Source organism: Mandrillus leucophaeus, unplaced genomic scaffold (assembly GCF_000951045.1).
Source record: "Mandrillus leucophaeus isolate KB7577 unplaced genomic scaffold, Mleu.le_1.0 Scaffold241, whole genome shotgun sequence".
In the NCBI taxonomy this organism is placed as follows: domain Eukaryota; kingdom Metazoa; phylum Chordata; class Mammalia; order Primates; family Cercopithecidae; genus Mandrillus; species Mandrillus leucophaeus.
Genome location: NW_012102488.1, coordinates 1161207 through 1187212, shown reverse-complemented (window position 1 = coordinate 1187212; position 26006 = coordinate 1161207). Strand labels below are relative to the sequence as shown.

The following is a 26006-nucleotide window of genomic DNA, read 5'->3' as shown; positions in this document are numbered from 1 at the left end:
CCCTCACTTTCCGGCACCCCAATCAGACGTAGATTTGGTCTTTTTACATAATCCCATACTTCTTGCAGGCTTTGTTCATTTCTTTTTCTTTTTTCTTTAGGTTTCTCTTCTCGCTTTCTTTCATTCATTTGATCCTCAATTGCTGATACTCTTTCTTCCAGTTGATCGAGTCGGTTACTGAAGCTTGTGCATTTGTCACGTATTTCTCGTGTCATGGTTTTCACTTCTGTCGGTTCGTTTATGGCCTTCTCTGCATTAATTATTCTGGTTATCAGTTCTTCCACTCTTTTTTCAAGATTTTTAGTTTCTTTGCGCTGGGTACGTAATTCTTTCTTTAGCTCTGAGAAGTTTGGTGGACTGAAGCCTTCTTCTCTCATCTTGTCAAAGTCATTCTCCGTCCAGCTTTGATCCATTGCTGGCGATGAGCTGCGTTCCTTTGGAGGGGGAGATGCGCTCTTAGTTTTTGAAATTCCAGCTTTTTTGCCCTGCTTTTTCCCCATCTTTGTGGTTTTATCTACCTCTGATCTTTGATGATGGTGATATACTGATGGGGTTTTGGTGTGGGTGTCCTTCCTGTTTGTAAGTTTTCCTTCTAACAGTCAGGACCCTCAGCTGTAGGTCTGCTGGAGATTGCTTGAGGTCCACTCCAGACCCTGTTTGCCTGGGTATCAGCAGCAGAGCTGCAGAAGACAAAATATTGCTGAACAGCGAGTGCTGCTGTCTGATTCTTGCTTTGGAAGCTTCCTCTCGGGTATACCCCACCGTGTGAGGTGTGAGGTGTTGGTCTGCACCTAGTTGGGGATGTCTCCCAGTTAGGCTACTCGGGTCAGGGACCCACTTGAGCAGGCAATCTGTCCGTTCTCAGATCTCAACCTCCGTGCTGGGAGATCCACTGCTCTCTTCAAAGCTGTCAGATAGCTGTCAGACTCCACCCAGAGGTGGAGTCTACAGCGACAGGCAGGCTTCCTTGAGCTGCTGTGGGCTCCACCAGTTCGAGCTTCCTGGTGGCTTTGTTTACCTACTTAAGCCTCAGCAATGGCGGGCGCCCCTCCCCCAGCCTCGCTGCTGCCTTGAGGTTAGATTGCCGACTGCTGTGCTAGCAGTGAGGGAGGCTCTGTGGGCGTGGGTCCCTCCCGGCCAGGTGTAGGATATAATCTCCTAGTGTGCCCGTTTGGTAAGACCCTTGGTAAAGCGCGGTATTGGGGTGGGAGTTACCCGATTTTCCAGGTGTTGTGTGTCTCAGTTCCCCTGGCTAGGAAAAGGGATTCCCTTCCCCCTTGCACTTCCCAGGTGAGGCGATGCCTCGCCCTGCTTCAGGTCTCTCTCGTTGGTTGGGCTGCAGCAGCTGACCAGCACCGATTGTCTGGCACTCCCTAGTGAGCTGAACCCAGTACCTCAGTTGAAAATGCAGAAATCACCTGTCTTCTGTGTCGCTTGCGCTGGGAGCTGGAGACTGAAGCTGTTCCTATTCGGCCATCTTGCTCTGCCCCTCCATAAATATTTTTAATACTTTTATCTCTTATCTTTTATAATAGGATTATAATTGATATGCCCACCACTGTTATAGTCACAAAATGTTCTTTTATTCTTTATATATTTCGTTTTCCAGTGAATTTCTTACTTATGCTTTCATGTTGGTGTTTAGTTTCTTTTTATTTCAATGTGAACAACCTTTTTAGCTTTTCTCGTAAATCCGGTATAGTAGTGATTAACTCCCTCAGCTTTTTTTGGTCTTTGAAAGTCTTTATCACTAATTTATTTTTGAAGGACAGATTTTCTGGGTATAATTTTTTTGGTTGACACTTTCTTTTTTGTTCAGTACTTTGAATTTATCATTTCAGCCTTTATGGGTTGCAAAGTTTCTGCTAAAAATCTACTGATAGTGTTATGGGGGCCTCTGTGTGTGTAATAAGTAACTTTTGTTTTACTGCTTTCATAATTCTGTCTTTGCCTTTAACTTTTGACAATTTGATTATAATGTGTCTCAGTGTAGATATCTCTGGATTCATCTAGTTTGTTACTTGGGCTTTCTGGATTTTGATTTCTAGTTCCTCTCCCAGGTTTGGGAAGTTTTCAACCATCATTACTTTGAATAAGCCTTCTGTCACTTTCTCTTCTTCTTTTCTAATTCCAATAATGCATATTTAGTTCTGCTTGATGCTGCTCTGTAAGTCCCTTTAGCTTTCTTTACTCTTTTTCATTTTTTCCTTTTGTTCCTCATCTTAAATGATTTCTGATGACCTGTCTTAGAGTTCCTGATTATTCTTCTGCTTAATCTAGTCTGCCGTTTAACCCTTATATTAAAATTTTCAGTTGAGTATTATATTCTTCAGCTATATGATTTCTGTTTGGTACTTTTTGTATTTTCTGTCCCTTGGCAGAAATTTTTAGCTAGTTTTATGCATTACTCCTTCAGACCTTGATGAACTTCTTTATGACTGTTCTTTTGAGTTCTCTATGTGATAAGTCACATATTGGCAGTTAATTAGGATCAGTTTCTGGAGGTTTATCTTACTCTTTTATTTGGAACTTATATACCTGTTTCTTCATTTTCTTTGACGCTTAGTGTTTGTTTCTGTGCATTAGGTAAGGCAACTGCCTTTCCTAGTCTTGTCATACTGGCCTTGGGTAGGAGATGGATGTTACCTGTCAGTTCAGCTAGTTATTCTAGGTGCCTCTCAAACCTTTGTGCTGATCTAAACTGCAGTCTTTGTTCTTAGTGGCCCCCAGATTAGGGTATGCCAAGTCCTGTTAGTATCCTGAGACAAGCAAGTTAGAAATCCATCTCTCAAGATCCAGCTGGAAAAGTTGGGGGTATTAAATGTGTATTCCAGTTTCTCGTTTCTCAGGGAGTAGCTAGGAGCTGGAGTTTTTCTCTCATTTTGTTTAAGTTGGGGAGAGGATCTGCAGTGATGCCATATTCTTGTTCAGACTGCACAGTCATTTGACCCATTGCTTTGTACTTTGTTGCTCCCAGGGGCCTGACAGATGCCTAATCTATCTTCTCTTGGAGATAGGCAGGTTAACTGGAGACTTGGCTTTATCTCTGGAGCATGCCAGCAGGTGAAGTTGTGGATAGTCCCCACATGCATATTTGTGGTCTCAGAAGACTGCTAATTTCCTGCAGTTTCAGTTCCCAGATAGAGGCTAAGTAATGCCTGATCTACAGGTAGCAGCTGGAGACGTCAGGACTTTAAGGTATGTAGTCAGTCTCCTTTAGGGAGAAACTGGGAGTCAGGAGTTTTTGCTTTTTAGCTCAGTGCTGACCTTGGGAGGCTGTCTGCTGGAACGCTACCTGTTTAAAAAGCAGCTCTTTGCTCTTTGTAGTTTAGGGAGATTCACAAATGCAGAGCCTCAACTCCCAGGGCTAGGTGATTTAGGAGCCAGTCCTTTGGGTGGGAGCTGTAAAAGTTGGGGCATGCCATGTACATGCAAACTCCTTCCAGGGAAAATCTGCAGACCTAGTTTTATTGCTGGAGCAAGGCTGGGGGTGGGTGTGGGGATGAAGGGGGGAAGGGGCAGGAGGTACCCATAAGCCCCTTGAGGCTTCTGGAGGTCTATTGTTTACCTGCTCCCCTGGCTTCCAGATGCAGGCTAGTTATAAGCCCAAACCCTCAGGCTGCAGCTGGAAAAGTGTGCAGACAAACCCTTTCTGTGGAGAAACTGGGGGCTAGTAGTTTTGGCCCGTTTTCTCTTTCCTGTACCCAGGGAGGTAGCTGCTGGAAGTGCTCACACATCCGTTGAAAATCACCTCTTTATTCTCTGTGATCCCTGGAGACTCAGAATACTGAGTCCCTTCTGCTGTCAGCTAGGTGATTTGGGTATCTAAAATTCTCTGTTTGGATTCGTGGAAGTTGGGATGCTATCTGTGAAGTTGGACCACATATAGTGGGAGAACTGGGATTCCTTTTGTACAATGAAAGTTTACACAAAAAGTATTAATTCTTAGAAAAACAATAAAAACGGACATAAGTAATTGAAAACCTATGTCACTTTGTAACTATTAACTGAGTTTATAATTAAAAATACCCATCCCCCAAATAATTCCCAACTTTAGTGATTTTTCCAGTGAATTCTTCTAAACACTGAAGTTAAAAATAATGTTAGTTAAGCAATATTTTTTACAAATACAGACATAAAAATTCTCAACAAAGTAATAGCAAACCAAATCTAGCAGTACATGAAAAGGTCTATAACATCATGACCCAGTGGGATTTAGTCCAGGAAGGTAAGAGTGGTTGAGCATATGAAAATCAATAAACATAATAGAATATATTAATAGAATGAATGGAAAAAGATCACAGATTATCTCGGTTGGTGGAGAAAAGGCATTTGACAAAAGCCAATACCATTTCATGATAAAGACATTCAATAGGGAAATTCCTTAATCTGATAAAGAGTATCTACGAAAAATCCACAGTTAATGTCATGGTTAATAGTGAAAGACTGAAAGCTTTCCCATCTAAGATCAGGAACAAGACAGTGATGTCTTTTCTTGCCACTTACACTCAATATTGTACTAAAGGTTCTAGGCAGGGCAATTAGACAAGAAAACATAATAGAAAACATCTAGATGGAAAGGAAGAAGTAAAACTGTACTTGCAGATGACATGATTCTATATATAAAGAACTCTAAAAGACACCTGCCCCCCAATTATTAGAGCTAATAAACAAGTTTAGCAAAATTACAGGATACAAGATGGACACTCAAAAATCAGTTGTATTTTTATACACTGGGAATAAACAATCCAAAAACGAAATTAAGAAGGCAGTTACATTAAAATAACGTCAAAAACAATAAAATGTTTAGGCATAAATTTAACTAAAGTAGTACAAGATGTACACACAAACTATAAAATATAATTGAAAGAAACTATGAAAAATCATTGTAAGAAATAAGAGAAACCTAATTAAAGGAAAAGATATTCAAAATTCATGAACAGAAGACTTCATAGTGTTAAGGTGGCTGTATTTCCCAAAGTGATACCCAGATTCTATGCAATACCTATGAACATTCCAATTGCTCCCTTCCCCCTTTTTGGCAGAAACGAACAAGTGGATCTTAAATTCATATGGGGATGCAAGTATATAGGATAGCCAAAATAGTCTTGAAAAAGAACAAAGTTTGAGGATCTAGACCCCCTGAATTTAAAACTTAGTACAAAACCACAATAATCAAATTCTGTGGTACTGGCAGTAGGATAGATATATGGATCAATGAAATAGATTTTAAATCCTTGGAATAAATTCATACATCTGTGTATGAATTTGATTTTTGACATGAGTGCCAGAACCATTTGATGGGGGAAAGAATAGTATTTTCAACAATGGTTTTAGGACACCTGGATATCTGTATGCAACAAACGAATTTGGATTTTTACTTCACACTGTATACAAAAATTAACTGAATACAGTTTAAAGCCTAAATGTAAGAACTGAAAGTATAACACTCTTTGAAGAAAACATACACATCTTTGTGACCTCGGACTATGACACCCAAAGCCAGAGAAAAAATAAATTGAGCTTTTTCAAAATTAAAAATTTTTGTGTGTCAAAAGATACTATCAAATGGAAAAATTACCCACATAATGGGACAAGATATTTGTCAACCATATGGTTGATGGTCTAATATCTAGAATGTATAAAGAACTTTACAGCTCAACAATAAAAAGGACAAATAACTCAGTAAAAAAGGGCAAAGGATTTGAATAGACATTTCTTTTAAGATACACAAATGTCGTCTGGGCGCAGTGGCTCTCACACCTGTAATCCCAGCACTTTGGGAGGCTGAAACAGGTGGATCACGAGGTCAGGAGATTGAGACCATCCTGGCTAACACAGTGAAACTCCATCTTTACTAAAAATACAAAAAATTAGCCAGGCGTGGTGGCACCTGTCTGTAATCCCAGCTACTTGGGAGGCTGAGGCAGGAGAATCGCTTGAACCTGGGAGGTGGAGGTTGCAGGGAGCCGAGATGCTGAGAGAGCACGCCACTGCATTCCAGCCTGGGTGACAGAGCAAGACTCCGTCTCAAAAAAAAAAAAAAAAAAAAAAGTAAACAAATGTCTAATGTACATGAAAAGCACAAAGTTATTAGTCATCAGAGAAATGCACATAACTCCCAATGATAGCACTTCACACTCATTTAGGATGACTAGAATAAAAAAGTCAGAAAGCAGCAAGTTTTGGCAAGGATGTGAAGAATATGGAACTCTCATAAATTGCTGCTGGGAATGTAAAATGATGCAGCAGCTGTGGAAAAAAGTTTGGTAGTTAAGAGTTATCATATGACTCAGCAAATCCACTTCTAGGTATATACTCAAGAGAATTGAAAACATGTTCACAGAAAAACCTGGATACAAATTTTTATAACAGCAGTTTTCATAATAAACAAAAAGTAGAAACAACCCAAATATTAACTGATAAATGAATAAACAGATATACTATATTCATGCAGTCATTCAGCCATAAAAAGAAATGAAGTACTGCTATATGCTACCAGATGGTCGAACCTTGAAAAACATTGCTAATTTTTAATATTATTATTATTCTTTAAAGATGGCATCTTATTATCTTGCCCAGGCTGGTCGTGAACTCCTGGGCTTAAGCAATTCTCCTGCCTCAGCCTCTGGAGTGACTGGGACTGCAAGTGTGCAGCTGGATTTATATTTAGTGTACTTTTCTGTATATTAAAGTTCATAATAAAAAGGTTGAAAGGATGGCTATTGGGGGAGGTTTTGAGAAGGAACATGAATATCATTTCTTGGTCTTTAGACTTTCAACCTGTTATATTTCTTATTATCTTACCAAACAGAATGAAAAAAAAAACCTATATCAGTAACTTATGCAGCTTTTTCATTGAACAGTATAATGTAAAAACTGCTAATTCTTAAGTTCACTCTTTTTTTTTCTTCAAAGGTTTTAGTCTCAGAGTGGAATTTAATGTTTTTTTTTGTTTGTTTCTTTTAGGAGGTGCTAATGATGCTGGATAACTATGTAAGAGATTTCAAAGCATTGATTGACTGGATTCAGCTTCAGGAAAAGCTAGAGAAGACAGATGCTCAAAGCAGGTAATGAGCTCTCTGGTCTCAATATTCCTATCTTCCAGCAGTTTCAATAGCAATCATTGAAACTGACAATAAAGTTAACCTCATATTGACCTGAAACTTGTAAAAATCTAAAAGGTGCTGCATTTCTCATTCAATTAAATAACAAATGTTTATTGGATATTTATCAGTGAGTATTAATTGGGTATTATCACTTTATTCAGTACAGAGATTTGTTGAATGTGACACATTTACTACTCATAGAATCTATAGCCTGAGTGTGATAAAAATAGAACTTAGTGCAAAAGACTATTATGGTTCTTCAGAGAAGGACAAATGTATTTTGGATTATAGATCAGGGAAGATTTCAGGAGGACCTCGAACTGTTTGAAGGATGGGATGGATTTTACCAGCTGGTTGGCCATTTCAGTGAAGGGAATACATTTAAACAGCTGTGTAAGTGTAGGGCATGTGCGAAGTCCAGGTAGTAAGGAAAGATACAGTATTTCTTCTTAATGTATTAGGCAATGAGGAAAATTGATGATTTTTGATTAGGGGAATAATACGGGATCAAAGCTCCTTTAGAAAGATTCATTTGGAATCACCACATAGTATCTGAGTGCTGTGTGCCAAGCTCTCTGACTTTGTGGTCAAGAGGACAGGTGCAGTCCCTGCCCTCATGAAGTATGTAGTACGTGCTATGGCCTGAATGTGCCTTCCCAAAATTCATATGTTGAAATTTAATCACCAATGTGATAGTATTAAGAGGTGGGGGCTTTAGGAGGTAGTTAAGTCGGGAAGGTGGAGCCCTCATGAATGGGATTAGTGACATATAAAAGAAGTGGGAGCTGTTACGCCTCCACCATGTGAGGACACAGCTAAAAGATGATCTTTATAAGGAACAGAGTTCGTATCAGACATTGAATCTGCTGGCACCTTGATTTTGTACTTCCCAGCATCCAGAACTGTGAGAAATAAATTTCTTATTGTTGTTTATAAATTACCCAGTCATAAGGTATTTTGTTGTAGCAGCCTGGATGGACTAAGTGCATTTCTAATAGGAAAGACTGATGTTAAGTAAGTATAAATGTGCCAAGTGTCATCAAGAAGAAATACAGCTTTCTCTATGACTATGAGAAAAAGTACCCTTAACCAGTTTGCTAAGTCCAGCCAGGAAGGCTTACCTGAGGAGGTGACATTTAAATTGGGACAGAATTATTAAGTAGGAGTTAGACAAAGAGAAAAGAGTAATTTGAGATAATGCTAACAGCATGTGTGATGTCTTTGAAGTGGAAGGGAGCACAGTGTAATCAAGGAATTTAGTAGGGCAGGAGTGAAAAGAACAAGGGGAGAGTAGCATGAGATGAGCCTACAGAGCTAGGCTAGGACCACATTGTGTAGAGCTCTGTAGAAATAATAAGGGATTTAGATTTGACTTTGAGCCAATAAAGGGTTTTAAAGTAGGGAATTGACATATTAGATTTATGTTTTTAAAAGATCATTTTGGCTGCCATGTGGGAAGGCTGAGATACAGCAATGTAGTTTAGAGATAATGGCTACTCAGATTAAGGTAGTAACAGTAAGGAGTATTAGATACTCCAGAGATAGATAACCAGATGGACTTAGTATTATTTTGGTTATGTACAAAGGCAAAATAGCAGTTTAGTTTAGACATCTAAGTAATTCCTAAACTCTGGTAAACTTGCCCAGTCACATGGAGCTACAAGGCTGCTTTTTTTTTTCCCTCCTCCAGAGCGAATAGGCCTATCCTGCCTCTTTGCCTTGGATTTAATCTTGGTTCAATCTTAGTGGGTGAAACTATCCAGTAAAAAAGGCATCTTTTGTCTCATAGTAATGTGTCAGCCCTACAGTAGGCAGGCAGAACCAGTAGGGTAAAGGAATTCCAAGACAGAAATCCAGAAGGGCTGGATTCCCGGGAAACCAAATCTAGGGAAACTAAGATAGGTTGATCCTTTTAACATTTTTGTTTCTCACAGTAAAATTTTTGATAGTTTTTTAGTGCCTACTTCATCCACAGTCCCTGGGTGGGTCAGGCCTAAATGTCTTTGTTTGTACTAAGCTGTTTTACCCTTACCCTTGGTAATAGGTGATTGGATCTGGGGTTTCATTCTTTCACTGGGTTGACCCAAGCTAAGAGATCATCATGCTGATTTGGGACTTGTGGTTATATTGTCGCTTGTGACAACAAGCAGAGTAAAACAGGTTGAGGAAAAAAAAAGGGCATAGGTTTACAGAGAGAAACAGAAATGATGTGGCCTTTGAGAGCCTATACCGGCCCTAATCCTTGCGAGCCCTAATTGTAGTCTCCCCCAACTTTTGGATGTCTTTGACTTTGTACAGTTTATATCCTTACAATAAATCTTTATTTTCTTTTTCTTTTCATTTTTTAAATTTAACTTGATTGAGTTTGTTTATTGTATCCAAAGAAGGTCTATAATGTAATCACCAATGCATTAAAAAAATAGATTCTTTTTGTGCTTGCAAAATTCGATTACCTATTAGTGACTGTTTTGAGGATTGTATTGGGAAAGATACATAAGCCAAACCCAAGCTTAACAGAGTGGTTACCATTCCTCTCTTGGCACTGTGGTTCAAAAATATACCTGAGGCATCCTTTTTTTTTTTTCCTTGGAGACAGAGTCTTACTCTGTAACCCAGGCTGGAGTGCAGTGGTGCCATCTTGGCTCACTGCAACCTCCACCTTCCACTTTTAAGGCTCAGCTTCCCAAGTAGCTGGGATTACAGGCACCCACCACCACACCCAGCTAATTTTTGTATTTTTAGTAGACACAGGGTTTCACCGTGTTGATTAGGCTGGGCTCGAACTCCTGACCTCAAGTGATCTGTCCTCCTTGGCCTCCCAGAGTTCTGGGATTACAGGAATGGGCCACCATGCCCGGCTGAAGCATCCCTTTTACTTTTGCCAGTTATCAGCACTTCTCTTCGTTGCCTCATGAGACAGCACCTGTATATGGAAAGCAGTCTTAAAATGCTCTATAGATGGCATTATCCATCTTGCATTCTTCAAATCATGCATCCAAATTTATTTTGGCTAGCCTTGAGATTTAAATGTAAAAACTGTAGTTGTATATGTTTAAAGAAAAAATAGAGGTAAATATTTATATATTTGTTTTGCATATGAGGACTTTGTAAGACAAAGGCAGACATTACAAAGAAAAATATTGATACACTGATTAAATAGGAAGAAAACAAATGTTTCCAAATACAGAGGAAAAATTAAAGGCAAAATAGTTGTATCACCAATGCCAATGGATTTGTAGCCATAAGAGTTGTAGTAAACTATTTCAAATTAATCAGAAAACGGTGCCAATCCCAGTGGAAAAAATGAGGGAAAGATACCAACATGTGAATCCCAAATGAAGAAATCCAGATGATTGGTTAAAAAGTTCAGTTTCACTAGTAATGATAATAAACATATAATTTAGAAAACAAAGACAATGAAATACCATTTGCCAGTGAAATTTTTAAAAGCAGATATCAACAGTTGGCAAGATTGAAAGGAAATGGAGAGTAAGATACAGGGATACCCATGGGAGTTATGGGGATCTGATTGAGGGCATATTATGCATCCTGTAAGCCAGTTGGTTGTGGGGCCAATGAAGGAGAAGTAGACGTTAAGTTACATGTCTTAGCTTTCCCAGCAAAGAGCAGTGAAATCTTTCTTAGCTTTCCCAGCAAAGAGCTGTGAAATCCTACTCTCATGAGTGATTAAGAGGTAGAGGAAGGACATTTTATATTTTCCTACTCTTCATTTAACCCTTACCATATTCTTTCTTTTGATATGTGTTTCACAGACTCTCCAGGACATCAGAGACAAGTAGATTGAAGTAGTAGTATCATTGCCTTTTTAATATTTTTTTAGCTGGGCTTGTGGAAGCTTATAAATCATAAGTAATGTATCTCATATCCCTGTAACTCCATGACCTTTTTGAGGTAATTGGAGTAGTGTTGCTGTGCTGCAGTCGATAGAAAATCCTGAACCATTTATCAACTATGATTTCTCACTGGTAGTATGATAACTTTCTGGTAATCAATGCTCTAGGGGAAAATTTGCACATGTTCTGATTTTTTTTGTTGTTGAAAAGTAGGATTAGTTTTTCACCCACTAACAACTAAGAGAAAAGATTGTTTCTCCCTTTTCTCTGTTAATTTAATCTGGTTTATATATTGAATTGGCAGACCAACATCATTGGCATGGGAAGTAAAGAAGATGTCTCCGGGACGCCATGTGATTCCAAGTCCATCAACAGATAGAATAAATGTAACATCAAATGCTCGACGAAGCTTAAATTTTGGGTGAGATGAACGTAGAAAAAACTACTAAGACTTGCATTACAGTAAATTATTTTCTTAGTTATAGTATTATGATTCTGATATTCTATTATAAAAATATCCATGTATATGTTACGCAGAATACTGTATACAGGTTCTGACACTTAGGAGGGGAACACTGTGTGTTGGTTAGCAATCCCAGGGGAGGATTCTAAACATCTCATCAATTTCTGCTAAGGTTCCTAGAGCTGATGGAAGATTTTGCATAAGCCCAGTTGCCAGAGGAGGAGTTTGGTGAGTCATATGCTGACTTGCACAAGTCAGGTAAAGCAACGTTGTTACTCATAGATAGACAGCAAGAATCAACAGAAGCCTAGGATCCATGGCAAGATAGTCCCCCGGGACTCAGGAAAGCTAACTAGGGGAATGGAGTTTCATTTGTATGAGCTCCATTTATTACCACAGCCAAAAGACCCCAAAAGCACCCTGCTCTGGATTTTATACACCGATGTCACTTAGGTTACTGAGTGCAAGGGTTGCAGGATGTCCTCTTCTACGGGGATAAGGACAAAGCCTGAGCTGTTGTGGTCAGTTCCTTCTTATTTCAAGATGTTGCATTCTTGGTATATTTTTTCTGAAAATTGCAAGCCAGAGAGGGAAGAGCTGGGTTTACCAAGGGACCTGTCTTCCTGCATTGTGGATATGTTTGAAATTGTCTAAATAAAAAGTAAAAACACCTGTAATCCCAGCACTTTGGGAAGCCCAGGTGGGAGGATCACTTGAGGTCAGGAGTTCAAGACCAGCCTGGCAAAAATGGCGAAACCCCATCTCTACTAAAAATACAAAAATTAGGCGGTGTCATGGTACGTGCCTATAATCCCAGCTGCTTGGGGGCAAGGGGGTGGAGGTTGAAGTGAGCCAAGATCGTGCCACTGCACTCCAGCCTGGGCAACAGAGTGAGACTCTGTCTCAAAAAAAAAAAAAAAAAAATCCAGGAGATTATAGTTTAGCTTTTAGGACATGTAATATATTCAATCATAAATAGTAATCCAAAGATTAAAACTCACATATTTCGTGCCAAATATTTTATCACATGAATTAACAATTTCCTTTGCAATAGATCTATATATTAATATATGTCATACAGTGTGTTATTGTCATACAAATTACATTATTTATATATTACAAGCTCAACACAGTTTAAAAATTACTGTTTTATGCCGTTATCTCTTTAATCAGATAGGAGAAGAAAAGAGTTACAAAGAAAAACTACATTTATATTGTCTTTTGTGGTTACCTGTATGGTTTTCTTTTCTAGTCCTTTACTGGAGTCTTCATTTCTTCGTATGAATTCGAGTTACTATCTATTGTCCTTTTGTTTGAGCCTGGACTCCCTTTAGTATTTCTTGTTGGGCAGGTCTGTTAGTAACAGATTTTCTCAGTGTCTGTCTTCATTTATCTTTCAGTTTTTGAAGGGTAGTTTTGTAGTATGTAGAATTCTTGGTTAACAATCCTTTCTTTCAGCACTTTATGTTTCCTTACTGCCTTCTGGCTGCTATAGTTTCTTATGAGAAATCAGCTGTTATTGAGAATCCTTGAATGTGATCCATCACTTCTCTCTTGATTCTTTCAAGATTGTCTGTCTTTGGCTTTTGATCTTCTGACTATGATATATCTAAGTGTGGCTTTCTGAGATTATCATACTTGGAGTGTGTTGAGTCTCTTGGATATGTATTTAATGTTTTCAATCAAATTTGGGGAGTTTTTGCCCATTATTCCTTTAAATGTTTTTTTTCCTGCCCCTTTCTCTCTCTTCTCTCCTTTGAAAATTCCACTATACACTTGTTTGTACTCTTGATGCTATCCCATTAGGTCTTTGAGGATCTGTTCCTTTTTCTTTTTCTTCTTCTTTGTTTTTTTTTTTTTTTTTTTTTTTTTCGGAGATGTAGTCTCACTGTGTTGCCCAGGCTGGAGTAGAGTGACATGTCGGCTCACTGAAACGTTCACTTCTTGGGTTCAAACGATTCTCGTGCCTCAGCCTCCTGAGTAGCTGGAATTATAGGCGCATGCCACCATGCCCAGCTAATTTTTGTATTTTTAGTAGAGACAGGGTTTTGCCATGTTGGCTAGGCTGGTCTCGAATTCCTGGCCTCGAGTGATCCATCCTTCTTGGGCTCCCAACGTGATGGGATTACAGGTACAAGCTACTGCGCCTGGCCACTTTGATGTTCTTTAAATGTAATTAATAGTTGATTTAAAGTCTTTGTGTAGGAAGTCCAGTGTCTGGGCTTCCTGTTGCTGCTCTTCTTGTGAATGGGCCATACTTTCCTGTTTATTGGCACATCTTCTGATTTTTTTTTTTTTTTTGGTTGAAAAGTAAGCATTTTAAATGATAAAATGTGACAGCTTTGGAGATCAGATAGCTACCCTCTCCAGGATTGTAACTGTGACTGTTGTTGTTACTGTTAGTTTAGTGCTACACTTAACTCATTCTGTGACGTCTGTACACTTTGTTTCATGGGTACATACAGTATGAGTGTATGTTGATGTATGTTGTATGCAACTATTCAGCAGTATGTTTTGTCAACATCAACTAATGATTTGACAGAGGTTTCCTTAAATACCTTGAGCCAATAAATCTCTTAGTTCTCACCTAGTTCTGTGTGTCTGTTGGGACATACTTTGAATGCTCTGGCAGTTTATAACTCTGCCTTTGCTTGTCAGTTCCTCCTTTCTTAGATTCTCAAGGCCAGTCATAGGTGAGAGATTAGGGTCCTCTCAAGTATTTCGTAGGTATGCACACAACCTGCATATGTGTGTGGCCTTCTTGATTTTCAGGAATTTGCTAGAACTTTTCAAAGTCCCCCATGGATGTCTCATTCTTGAGCTTTTCCTTTTAAGTTTTTTGGTCAGCTCTTTGTTTGCCTCAAATGGTATTTCAACCTCTAGTAGTTGTATTATTTTAAACAATTGTCACATTTGTTTTGCACAAACAAAAAAATTGTTTTTAAGACTAAGTTGTTTTGGACTCTACTTCTTTAGAGTGAATGTTAACATCTGATGTTTAATGGAGGGGTTGGTAAGTAGTTTGCTTGATGTTTTCTTTTCTCTGTTAAAACTGACATTTTCTTTTCTCTGTTAAAACCTGACCTTTCTTGACTGCTTTTTGTCTCCTAACTTCATGTCACAGTTAATAGCTTTCACCTCTTGTACTGCTCAACCTTGGATACAGTTTTATTGTTTTTGCAGTGTCTTACACTTTTTCTTTTAATGTCTATTTTTTTGTACTTACACTAGGACCTTCCTTGAGGCAAGATTACTGCTGTATCTCTCTATTCTAAGTGCCTAGCACTGTATGGCACTTGGTAAAAGCTGATGAAGTGTTTATTTAATAGAATCTAACTTTTGCTTTCAAGTTCCTTTGTTATTAGATAGTATTGCCTTTAAAGGTTGATGGGCTTTGGGACCATTTAATAGTTGAACCAAAGTGGAGTAGGGAAAAGATATGCAAATGAAAACAAATATTTATATATTCAAGCACCATTTTAAGGATACTTGCCCTGTAATGCATTTCATTGGTGTGTGGTTCAGAGTACTGTATAGTGTATGGTTTATTTTAACCCTCAAAGCCTTTAATTCATGTGTGGTAAAAGTTCTTATATTGATCTCCACGTAGCTGTGTCATTGGGTTAATTCAGTCTTCATTATCATTATAGAACACACTGTGTCTTTCAGCTTGAGGAACAATTTTGGCTCATAGGCTACATTTTGTACATCTACTCACTTCTGCTCCTGCTGGTTGAGTTATATATTTACTTCAAATGTGTTGTTAATTACCAAACTTGGCTTATGTGAATTGTTTTCATTATTTTAACTCATAATTTAAATATTAAGTAGACCATTAAAATATGAGTGTAAAAAGAGTCATTGTTGTTGTGAAAACTAAGATAAATTTTTGGAAACTTTGATAAAGGGAACTGCTGAAGTTGCTGTCAAATAAGGAGTAGACAGGACAACTATACAAATTTGGGAAAAATATTATTAAGGTTAAGGAGAATTGTGCATTAAATTTTGTAATAGACATCACTGAATTTTCACTCCACTTTAAAGGAACCAAATTTAGATGTTGTCAGTGAGGCATCATCAGGCTTGTGGATCATGTAAGAAATGTACACAAAGAAAAAGCCTATTTTAGTAGTGTCTTTATCAAGATTGACAAATTAATGCATATTTATATCTTTTTCTTTTTTTTTTTGGAGTTTCACTCTGTCTCCCAGGCTGGAGTGCAGTGGCATAATCTTGGCTCACTACAACCTCCGCCTCCTGGGCTCAAGCAATTCTCATGCCTCAGTCTCTTGAGTAGCTGGGATTACAGGTGCACACCACCGCGCCCAGCTAATTTTTGTATTTTTAATAGAGACAGGATTTCACCATGTTGGCCAGGCTAGTTTTGAACTCTTGGCCTCAAGTGATCCACCTGCCTTGGCCTTCCAGGGTGCTGGGACTACAGGCGTGAGCCACTGCGCTTGGCCAATATTTGTATTATTAAAACATGTAAGTGAAAATAAAAACTTTAAGGTATCGATGCATAATTTTTTAAAAGCTTCCTCATTTAAGTGAATTTTTCTTTTAAACAACGAGGGCTTTTATCCTTATTCTTTTCTATTTATTCCCATATGTTATACTATATAAAATTAATGAAGTATTAGATCAAGATAAATGTATAAATATAGTTACCTTAAATTGCCATGGCAGATTATTATTCTATAAATGTGGATATTCATATGCATAATTTAAATTTTAAATACATTTAGCATTCAGAAGTTTTTCTTTTATGTTTAATTTATTAAATGTGTTTACTTTTCTCCATAGAGGTTCAACTGGCACAGTGCCAGCTCCTCGTCTGGCTCCCACAGGTGTCAGTTGGGCTGACAAGGTAAAGGCTCATCATACAGGCTCTACTGCTTCTTCAGACATAACACCCGCCCAGTCTTGCCCACCAATGACAGTGCAGAAGGCCTCACGCAAAAATGGCAAGTGACTTTGAATTAGCCATTTTGTGTAGCAAATAGGTGAATATATAGAGATATTTATTTTGTTTAAAATTGGTCCTATTTATCTTTTTGTACAACATATGTGATATTAATTTACCTAATTAAAACATAAAATTATCTTAAAAGCTGAGCAAAACTACTTTTCAGCACTGTAGATAGCTTATGGAGATCATTCTAGTTTCAGGTTTGCCATGTGTAAACTTTAAGGAGAATGAGGTCTTTTGTTTATTCCTTATAAGATCCTTTAGCATTCTTTTGACTTCAGGTAGGAATAAAAAAGGGTAGTTTAGTCTAGGCAGAATTCACTTTTAAATAGCATATTTACTACTTCAGCTGTTTAATACTTGATTGCTATTTCGTACTGCAAAATAATATTCTGTGTTTATCTTTGCTCACACATCCATTTTCTATACCATCAGAATAATTAAGGAATACAAATAATTAGAAGAGGGATTATTATGAGGGCCTACCTGGAACAATTTTATCCCATAATAATATTTATTTATTTATTTATTTATTTATTTATTTTTTATTATTATACTTTAAGTTGTAGGGTACATGTGCACAACATGCAGGTTTGTTACATATGTATACATGTGCCATATTGGTGTGCTGCACCCATTACTCGTCATTTACATTAGGTATATCTCCTAATGTTATCCCTCCCCCATCCCCCCTCCCCACAATAGGCCCTGGTGTGTGATGTTCCCCTTCCTGTGTCCAAGTGATCTCATTGTTCAGTTCCCACCTATGAGTGAGAACATGCGGTGTTTGGTCGTCTGTTCTTGCGATAGTTTGCTGAGAATGATGGTTTCCAGTTGCATCCATGTCCCTACAAAGGACACGAACTCATCCTTTTTTATGGCTGCATGGTATTGCATGGTGTATATGTGCCACATTTTCTCAATCCAGTCTGTCACCGATGGACATTTGGGTTGATTCCAAGTTCCTGCCACTGTGAATAGTGCCACAGTAAACATATGTGTGCTTGTGTCTTTATAGCAGCGTGATTTGTAATCCTTTGGGTATATACCCAGTAATGGGATCACTGGGTCAAATGCTATTTCTAGTTCTAGATCCTTGAGGAATCGCCACACTGTCTTCCACAATGGTTGAACTAGTTTACAGTCCCATAACAGTGTAAAAGTGTTCTTATTTCTCCACACCCTCTCCAGCACTTGTTGTTTCCTGACTTTTTAATGATCGCCATTCTAACTGGTGTGAGATGGTATCTCATTGTGGTTTGATTTGCATTTCTCTGATGGTGAGTGATGATGAACATTTTTTCATGTGTCTGTTGGCTGTATGAATGTCTTCTTTTGAGAAGTGTCCATTCATATCCTTTGCCCACTTTTTGATGGAGTTGTTTTTTTCTTGTAAATTTGTCTGAGTTCTTCATAGGTTCTGGATATTAGCCCTTTGTCAGATGAGTAGATTACAAAATATCTCATAATAATTATATAGATGTTTTATGTAAATATCTTTTGAAGTCCCGAGTGGATTTTTATACATCCATAGAGGCTGGGATTTTAGAATGATAATAGGTAATAATGAGTTTTGTTTCATGAATTCAAGAGAACTTCAGACACTGCTTTCTGTTTTCTTCAGTAGAAGATGCCATTGGAGCCTTTTGGTTCAGAAAGAAATGTTTTATTGCACATAACAAAAGACATTGCTGTCTCTGTGTTACGGATGTGTTTTGTGTGTTTTCATTTTTTTCTCAGTAAGTTGTGTTGGCTTACTTCAATATATTGCCCCTCTTTTCTTCATACTGACTTAGTAGTAGATAATTGACTGTAGGCAAGAGTTCTCTTAGGAAAGTGTAGGAAAATATACAATCATAAAACTCAGTTTCTGGATCTTGAAAGATTCTAAGAGAAATGTGTTGTACAAATCAAAATTGCAAAAAGCTTAAAGGAATCATGATATTAATACATATCACCGTTTTGTTTAAAGCAGTCCACTTCAGATTATTCATGAGTAACTCACCTAGTTGAGATGAAATAATAGATCTTGATTATATCTATACTAAAGATAACTCTTATTAATGTATTGGGAAATTTTGTTTTAGATCAATTTTGTCTTCTGTTTTGGGGTTTCAGTGCAGTGTTATACACAGCGAGTTATGCCATTCTGTGGGAAAAGCAACCTATTTTTCCTCTGCTCTCATGGCACAGCATTCAACACAGAAGACTTCTGTGACCTCTGATCACCATGAAGTATGTGGGAATTTCTCCCCACCAACAACCAGTCAGTCAGTTCTGCAGCAGACACCAGCTGGTTGTCCTCGAATTCAATTTAATGTTGACACTGTCGAGCTGTAGATAGTGTCAGGTCCCACAGGTTGAGGGCTCAACCCCACAAGACTGCCTCCCACTTCTGATACCAGTAACAAGCCCCAGATTATTTTCCCTGTGCTCTGACCAGCTAGCTATAAATCAGGATTCCAACTACCTACTTCTTGGATTTGATTGATTTGCTAGAGTGGCTCACAGAAGTCAGGGAAACACGTTTACCAGTTTATTATAAAAGATATTACTAAGGATACAGATGAAGAGATGCATAGGGCAAGCTAAATGGAAAGGGAAGAAGAGCTTCCATGCCTTCTCCAGGCACACAACCCTCTAGGAACCTTCAGGTGTTCAGCTATCCAAACATTCCCTGACCCTGTTTTTAAAAAAGTTTTTTTATAAAACTTCATTATCTAGGCATGATTGATTAAACCATTGGCAAGCAACCTAAACTTCAGCTCTTTTCCTTTCTCCCTCCCTGAAGGCTGAGGAGTTTGGGGCTGAAAGTCTCAGTGTTCTGATACTGCCTTATTTTTTCCAGTGACCAGCTCCCATCCTGAAGCCACATAAGGGCTGCCAGCCAGTAGTCAACTCATTAGCATACAAAAAGACACATCACTTTGGGAATTCCAAAGGTTTTAGGAGTTGCATGCCAGGAGACTGAGATGAAGACCAAATATATATTTTGCGATATCACAGGTGTACACTTCAAGTAATGTATAATAACAGTAGCTATAGAACTGAAGTTTGTAATTTTTGTGTTATAAAAAATAATTCTAGTTAAAGATGATAGAGTGACCACATGCATTTAATGTTCTCTTCCCCAAACCCAGCTAAAATAGTATAAAATGATTTAGAAATTGGACTTAAGGAAAAAGAGACAGGAGAAGAGACAATATGAACAAGTTTTTGGAAGTTAGTAAGGAGAAAGATAGTGGTAACTGGCACACATACTGAGTGAGCTAGCTGAATCCTGTGCTAGAAAGAGGAGGCGCAACTGAATATTCCTAATATCTATTTCTATGTAGCAATCCCAAAACTTAGCTACTTAAAACAGTTACCATTTTATTTCCACATAATTGTTTGAGTCAGAAATCTGAGCAGTGCTCAGTGGAGTGGCTCTTTTCTTCTCCACATGGTGTCAGCTATGACAGGTGAGCTGAAACTAAAGTACACAACATGATATCATCACATGATTGAAGTCTTGATACTGGCTTTGTCTAGGAAACCCAAGTTCTTCTTAAAGCCTCTTTCTCTTTACATGGTCTCTCATTATTCAGTGATCTCTCTTGGGCTTCTTTAAATGTCATCTGGCTTCCAACAAGGAGGAATGAAAGCTACAAGGCTTGTAAGTCCTCAGTTGGGAAGTTATAGGACATCACTTATCATATTCAGTTGAACATATGAGGTCACAGGGCCAACCAGAGATTCAAGGGGAGAGTGAACAGTCTCCACCACTCGACAGTAGGAGTGGCATGTAAGCACTGGGATGGGAGAAATTGATGGCATCCATCTTTGTAAACAACCTACCAGAGCCCACAATCTAACTTTAGATTGCCAGAGTCTCCCAAGACTGCCAATGACTCACTCAATTATAGTATCAGCCTTGAAGACCTATATCTCATGATCTATATCAGATTTGAAAGTATTCCTTGAGTGTGAATTTTCTTAATCTGGAAGCTTGAAAGTTCAGTGGGAGAAGAGGGTTGGAGGAAGAAGCGAGGATGAAAGGCCTCAGTATTACCTTTATATCTGAATTTCCTGTGGGTGTACTTTAAAATCTTTTTTTTTTTTTTTGGAGTTTTACAATTATTTGACCTTTTTCTTTAAAGCATCACTCACAATCTTAACACTGTGTATTAAAGATTATAGAGCCTCCAGCTAAAATGATTTTTTTTTTTTTTGTCTGGCAAGATGATAGAGAACAAGCAGATCACCCAAGTCCCTTCCCAGAGGAGAGTGTGATCTGCTTATTCACTGTCATGTTGTGAGACAAAAAAACCCCAATCATTTGTTCTCCATCTCCCTTTGGGAGGACTTGGGTGACCTTTGGTTTGGTGTGAAATTTTATTAAGTTTGATGCGTTGGATGTGTTTTAATTTGTCCTTATTTCTTTTGGGGTCTCAAATGAAAACCTAGGGTGTTTGCGAAGACCACTGCATTCCTGAATTAAAATATTTTCCTCAGCACTATACAGTTGCTACAATATCACCTTAGCTCATTAGCTTCCCACCTGCTGCTTTCTGCTGGGTTTCTTGGAGTCTTGCCCTGTATATGCAAAGTTTTTTTAGCAGTTGTCAGACTTCTTAAGGAGAGATTAAATGAAGATTTTTTTGATTCAGTACCCTGCAGTACTTTCCCACCCCCTCTAAGATTTTTTCCCCTGAAGTTCCAGTTGCTTTAGATTCTCTGAATTCTAATACCTGTTTCAGTTGGTTGGGAATGCTGGTTTCTGCCAGGACTCACTTCCCTTGCTACCCTGAATTCCAGGTGTTTTAGGAGAAAATACTATGGTGAATGTGGATCTGATCTCGTTGTCCTTCTCTCTTCTCAGGAATTGTACTTCCTTTAAACTTGCCACATTGGCTGCTTTTCAATGCTGTTTAATTTTTTATAGTTGTTTTTGGCAGGAAGAGGTCAAATTTTAACACAAGCTCCTTTGCCATGGCTATAACTCTAAGTCCAAATATATAATCAAGCACATCTGGAGCATTTACCAAAATTGAAACATGCTGGGTCATTAGACATGTCTTAACAAATTTCAGGTGATTTAAATGATTCTGTTTGTTACTGAACACAGTGGGATTAAATTAAAAATCAATTACAAATAATATAGTTATATAATTCTCAAATTTTTGGAATTTTGGAATGTGCTTTTAGATAACTCATTGAGTTAGAGATGATATCACAGTGAAAATTAGAAAAAGTGACTTGAATAACAAGTGAACATTTAAAAACTTGTGAGATTAAGGTAAAGCTAGCCTTTGAGGAAAATTTCTAGCCTCAGTTGTACACACTGGGAAAGAAGAAAAGCTAAAATTCACTCTTTGTTTATCTCATGAAGTTAGAAAAGAAAAGCAAGTAAAACCCAAAGAATATAGAACGAAATAAACTATATAGGTGAGAATAGAGAAAATAAAAGAAGCCAAAAAGTCTTTCTTTTAAATAGACCAGTAGAATTAACAGACCTCTAGTTATATATTACTGCACTTGATCTTAGCCAAAAGACTAAGAAGTGATTGTTATACAGTATTGATCAAGAAAAAGAAGACACAAGGAGGAATACCAGGAATGAAATAGAGGATATTGCTAGAGAGAGATACCACAAATATTAAAAAGATAAGAGGATTTTTATGACCAGTATTTTACACTAAATTTGGAATTACAAAAGGATTGACATTCCTTGAAAAACACAAGTTAAAATTTGCATTGTAAGAAATCTAAAAACTTGGAGAGAACTTAGAAGTGTTTTTAAAAAGTGTGAGTTTGTAACTAAAAATTTTTTCATGAAGAACATTCCAGGTCAAGATGGCTTCACATGTTACTTCTTCCAAACTTTTAAGGTAAAAATAACATGAATCTTACAGAAACTCTTCCTGAGGATAAAAAAGAGGACCATGTTTTAATGTTGCAAGCGTAACCTTACTATCAAAATCTAACAAGGAAATTAAAACATCTCTTGAACATTGATGTAAATATTTTAAACAAAATATTATTGAATTAAATACAGTGATAAAAATAATATTTCACAGTAATATTGGGATTATTCCAGGTACACATCAGTTACTGGTTATATTGACTTGAATTTAGTATAACGTTCTTAATGACATTTGTAAAATTTAAAAAATTGTACAAGTGTAAAAACTATGAAATGAAATGTAATTTTTAGTTTTGTGTACTCTGTCCTAACCTTCTAATTATTTAAAAGTTCTCTGACAGTTTAATTGCATGATTTGCTTTTCTTAAACATTCTTTATTATGGGAATACTTCTTAAATATAGTTTGCACTGAAGGTTTATTAAAAATATAATTTGTCTATAACTAATTTCTCAGTTTTAAAGAGACCATTCCTAGTTTGATATACTCCCCTCTTCACTGCTTTAAATATTATTTCAATTAAAAAAATTATATGATAGTGTTTGTGTTGGCAATTTTATTGGTTAAAGGATTAGGTCCAATTTTAAGCAGTATTTCTTTCTATAAGGAAACTTTCAAATAAGGGTGTTTTTCTTTCCTTTAAAAAGTAAAATGAGTAGGCGTAGTGCTTTTGAGGGTGAGCCAGTTAACTGGAAACTAAGATCTTTTGTTAAACGCTTAATTTTATAATTTAGTTTTTTCCCGTTGGTATGTGTGGTTTCTGTATGATTCATCTTATGATTTTTGTTTTAATTTACATTATATATATTTAAAGGATAAAGCATAAGTATGTTGTATGTGCTGAATTTTAATAATATTAAACAGGTGAAAATTGAACACAGACTGGATATTATATAAGACATTATTTTTCAGTATCATAATATTGTTATGTTTTTAAGAAAATGCCTATTTATATTCTTATAAAGATACATACTAAACAGTTGCGAGAGAAATGTATTTGTTTTAAATTATTTCAGAAAAAAATAATGGGGAAGGGGAATGGATTGAAAAAAGAATGTCAGAAATTGGGCCGGGGTAGCTGTAGTTCTGTAGTCCCAACTACTCAGAAGGCTGAGGCGGGAGGATTGCTTGAGCCTATGGGTACTAGCCTGGGCAACATAGCGAGACCAGTCTCAAAAAAAAAAAATGAAAAAAGAGAGGGACAAAATGTTGATAATTGTTAAAGCTGGATTATTGGAACATGGGGTTCATTGTACTGTTTTCTCTATATTGTGTATTTGAGAACTTTCATAATAAAGAACTTTAAAAATCCACAAAACAGATGTAAACATACTTAGAAATTTCAAAGTCTGTATCTATGAAGTAAAATATTACACTTTCTGTCTGATAATATTTATTTTAAAATAAACATGCAACATATGAACATACCGTTTTGTATTTTTAAAAATAGGATAATGAATTAACATACCAGTTACAGGAATGAGCATTTTGGGTTTTCTTTTCTCCTGGAAATAAGTTTTTCTTTTTACCTTTAGTGACTCATGTGATGGTATGGCACACTGTTCTATGATATACAGATTTGTTTTGTTTTCGTAGTAATATAGCTTTTCAGTTTTGCAGAAATAAACCTCAAAAGTTGTCTTTTTTTCTGTTCATTTTTTATACCAGCTTTATTGAGATACAATTCACATACCGTACAGTTTACCTGTTTAAAGTATATAGTTCATTGGTTTTTAGTATATTCACGCATAATGTATAACTATCACCACAGTCCATTTTATAACATTTTCTTCACCTCATAAAGGAATTCCATACACTTTTTGCTATCACTCCTGTAACCCCACATCCTCCACAGCCCTGTGGTGTTTTGATGTTACCACAGAATTTTGTTTTACCTATTTTTATACATGCATTGTGGTTTCAATTTGCATTTCTTTAATGACTAATGCTGTTGAACATGATGCGTTTATTTGCCCTTTGTATGTCTTCTTCAGTGAAATGTTTGTTCATGTCTTTGCCTATTTTCTGCTTGAACTGTTTGTAGTAATACAGTTCAGTTTTGAGAGTTCTCTGTGTATTCTAGACACTCGTGTTGTGTTGGTATTTTCTACCAGTCTGTCCTTTTCTTCACAGGGTGTTTTGCACAGCAAAAATTTCAATTTTGATGAAGTACGATTGATTATTTTTTTTTTAATAGATCATACTTTCGTCGTCAAGTCTAAGAATTCATTGTCTACCCATAGGTTCTGAAGGTTCTTATGTTGCTTGAAAGTTTTATAGTTTAAAATTTTATTACTAAATCTGATCCATTTTGAGTTAATTTTTTGTATAAAGTGTGAGTTTTAAGTCAAGGTTCATTTTTTGCCTATGGATGTCCATTTATTCTACCAGTTTGTTGAAAATTCTTGGTCAGGCTTGGTGGCTCACCTGTAATCCCAGCACTTTGGGAGGCCAAGCCAGGAGGATTGCTTGAGCCTAGAGGTTCATGTCCAGGCTGGGCAACATAGTGAGACCTTGCCTCTACTAAAAATAAAAAGTTAGCTGGGTGTGGTGGCATGTGTTTGTGGTCCCAGCTGCTCTGGAGGATCGCCACATTCCAGCCTGGGGGAGAGAGTGAGACCTTATCTAAAAATAAATAAATAACAGAAAAATTCTTTTTTCTTTCTCTGTTGAATTGCATTTGCAATTTTATAAAAAATTAGCTGACCATATAAGCATGGGTGTATTTCTGGGTTCTATATTCTGTTTCATTGACTCTTTGTTTGTTGTTCCGTCGGTTCTATACTGACTTGATTAACTTTGCGGTAAGACTTCATATTGGGTAGAGTGATTGCTTCTTTTCTTTTTCGCTATTTTAGGTCCTTTGTCTTTCTGTATACTATTTAGAATAAACTTATTTACATCAAAAATGTTACTGGGAGTTTTATAGAACAATTATAATGATAGATCAATTTAGAGAGAGTTAATCAATTTAGAGAGAATATCTTTTTACTATGCTGAGTCTTGCAGCCTGTGAACATGGTATGTCCCTCCATTTCTTTAGGCCTTCTTCTGTTTCTTTCATCAGCATGTTATAATTTTCAAGATAGACATTCTATACTTTCTTGTTGGACTTATAACTATTTCATTTTCTTTTTGTGATTAGAAGTTTTAAATTTAATTTCCACACATTTATTATTAGTATATATAAATGCAATGGACATTTAGCATGTTGGTCTTGTATCCTGCAACTTTACTGAACCCATATAATTCTTGGAGTTTTTGTGTATATTCTCTGGGATTTTCTATTATGTCATCTAAAAATAGGGACAGTTTTATTTCTTCCTTTCCTGTCTGTATGTCTTTTTTCCTTTCTTTCTTTTTTTTTTTTTTTTTGTGGCACTGTCTAGAATACTCAGTACTATATCAAACAAGCTATTGGATAAGCATGATAATAGGAGACATCTTTCCCTTGTTCCAGATCTGGGAGGAAAGCAATTTTGCACCACTAAGTATTATGTTAGCTGTAGGTATTTTTATGGATGTTCTTTATCAAGTTGAGAAAGTTATCCTCTATTATGATTTAATGCAAATTTTTATTATGAGTGGATGTTGGATTTTGTGAAATGCTTTTCCTGTATCGGTTGATATGATCTGATGACTTTTGTTGTTTAGCCTATTGACAGTGGTGAATTACATTGATTGATTTTTTTTTTTTTTTTTTT

The 26006-nt window shown here is 36.9% G+C and overlaps 1 protein-coding gene across 1 annotated transcript in view; it reads left to right on the top strand.

Annotated features, from left to right (window-relative positions):
- SCAPER (S-phase cyclin A-associated protein in the ER) overlaps positions 1–26006 on the top strand; it is a 605860-nt gene that overhangs the window by 111424 nt on the left and 468430 nt on the right. The window contains exons 6-8 of the mRNA XM_011982670.1: positions 6970–7070; positions 11268–11384; positions 16233–16393. Of these exons, the coding sequence (XP_011838060.1) occupies positions 6970–7070; positions 11268–11384; positions 16233–16393 (379 nt within the window). The remainder of the gene's footprint in view (positions 1–6969; positions 7071–11267; positions 11385–16232; positions 16394–26006) is intronic.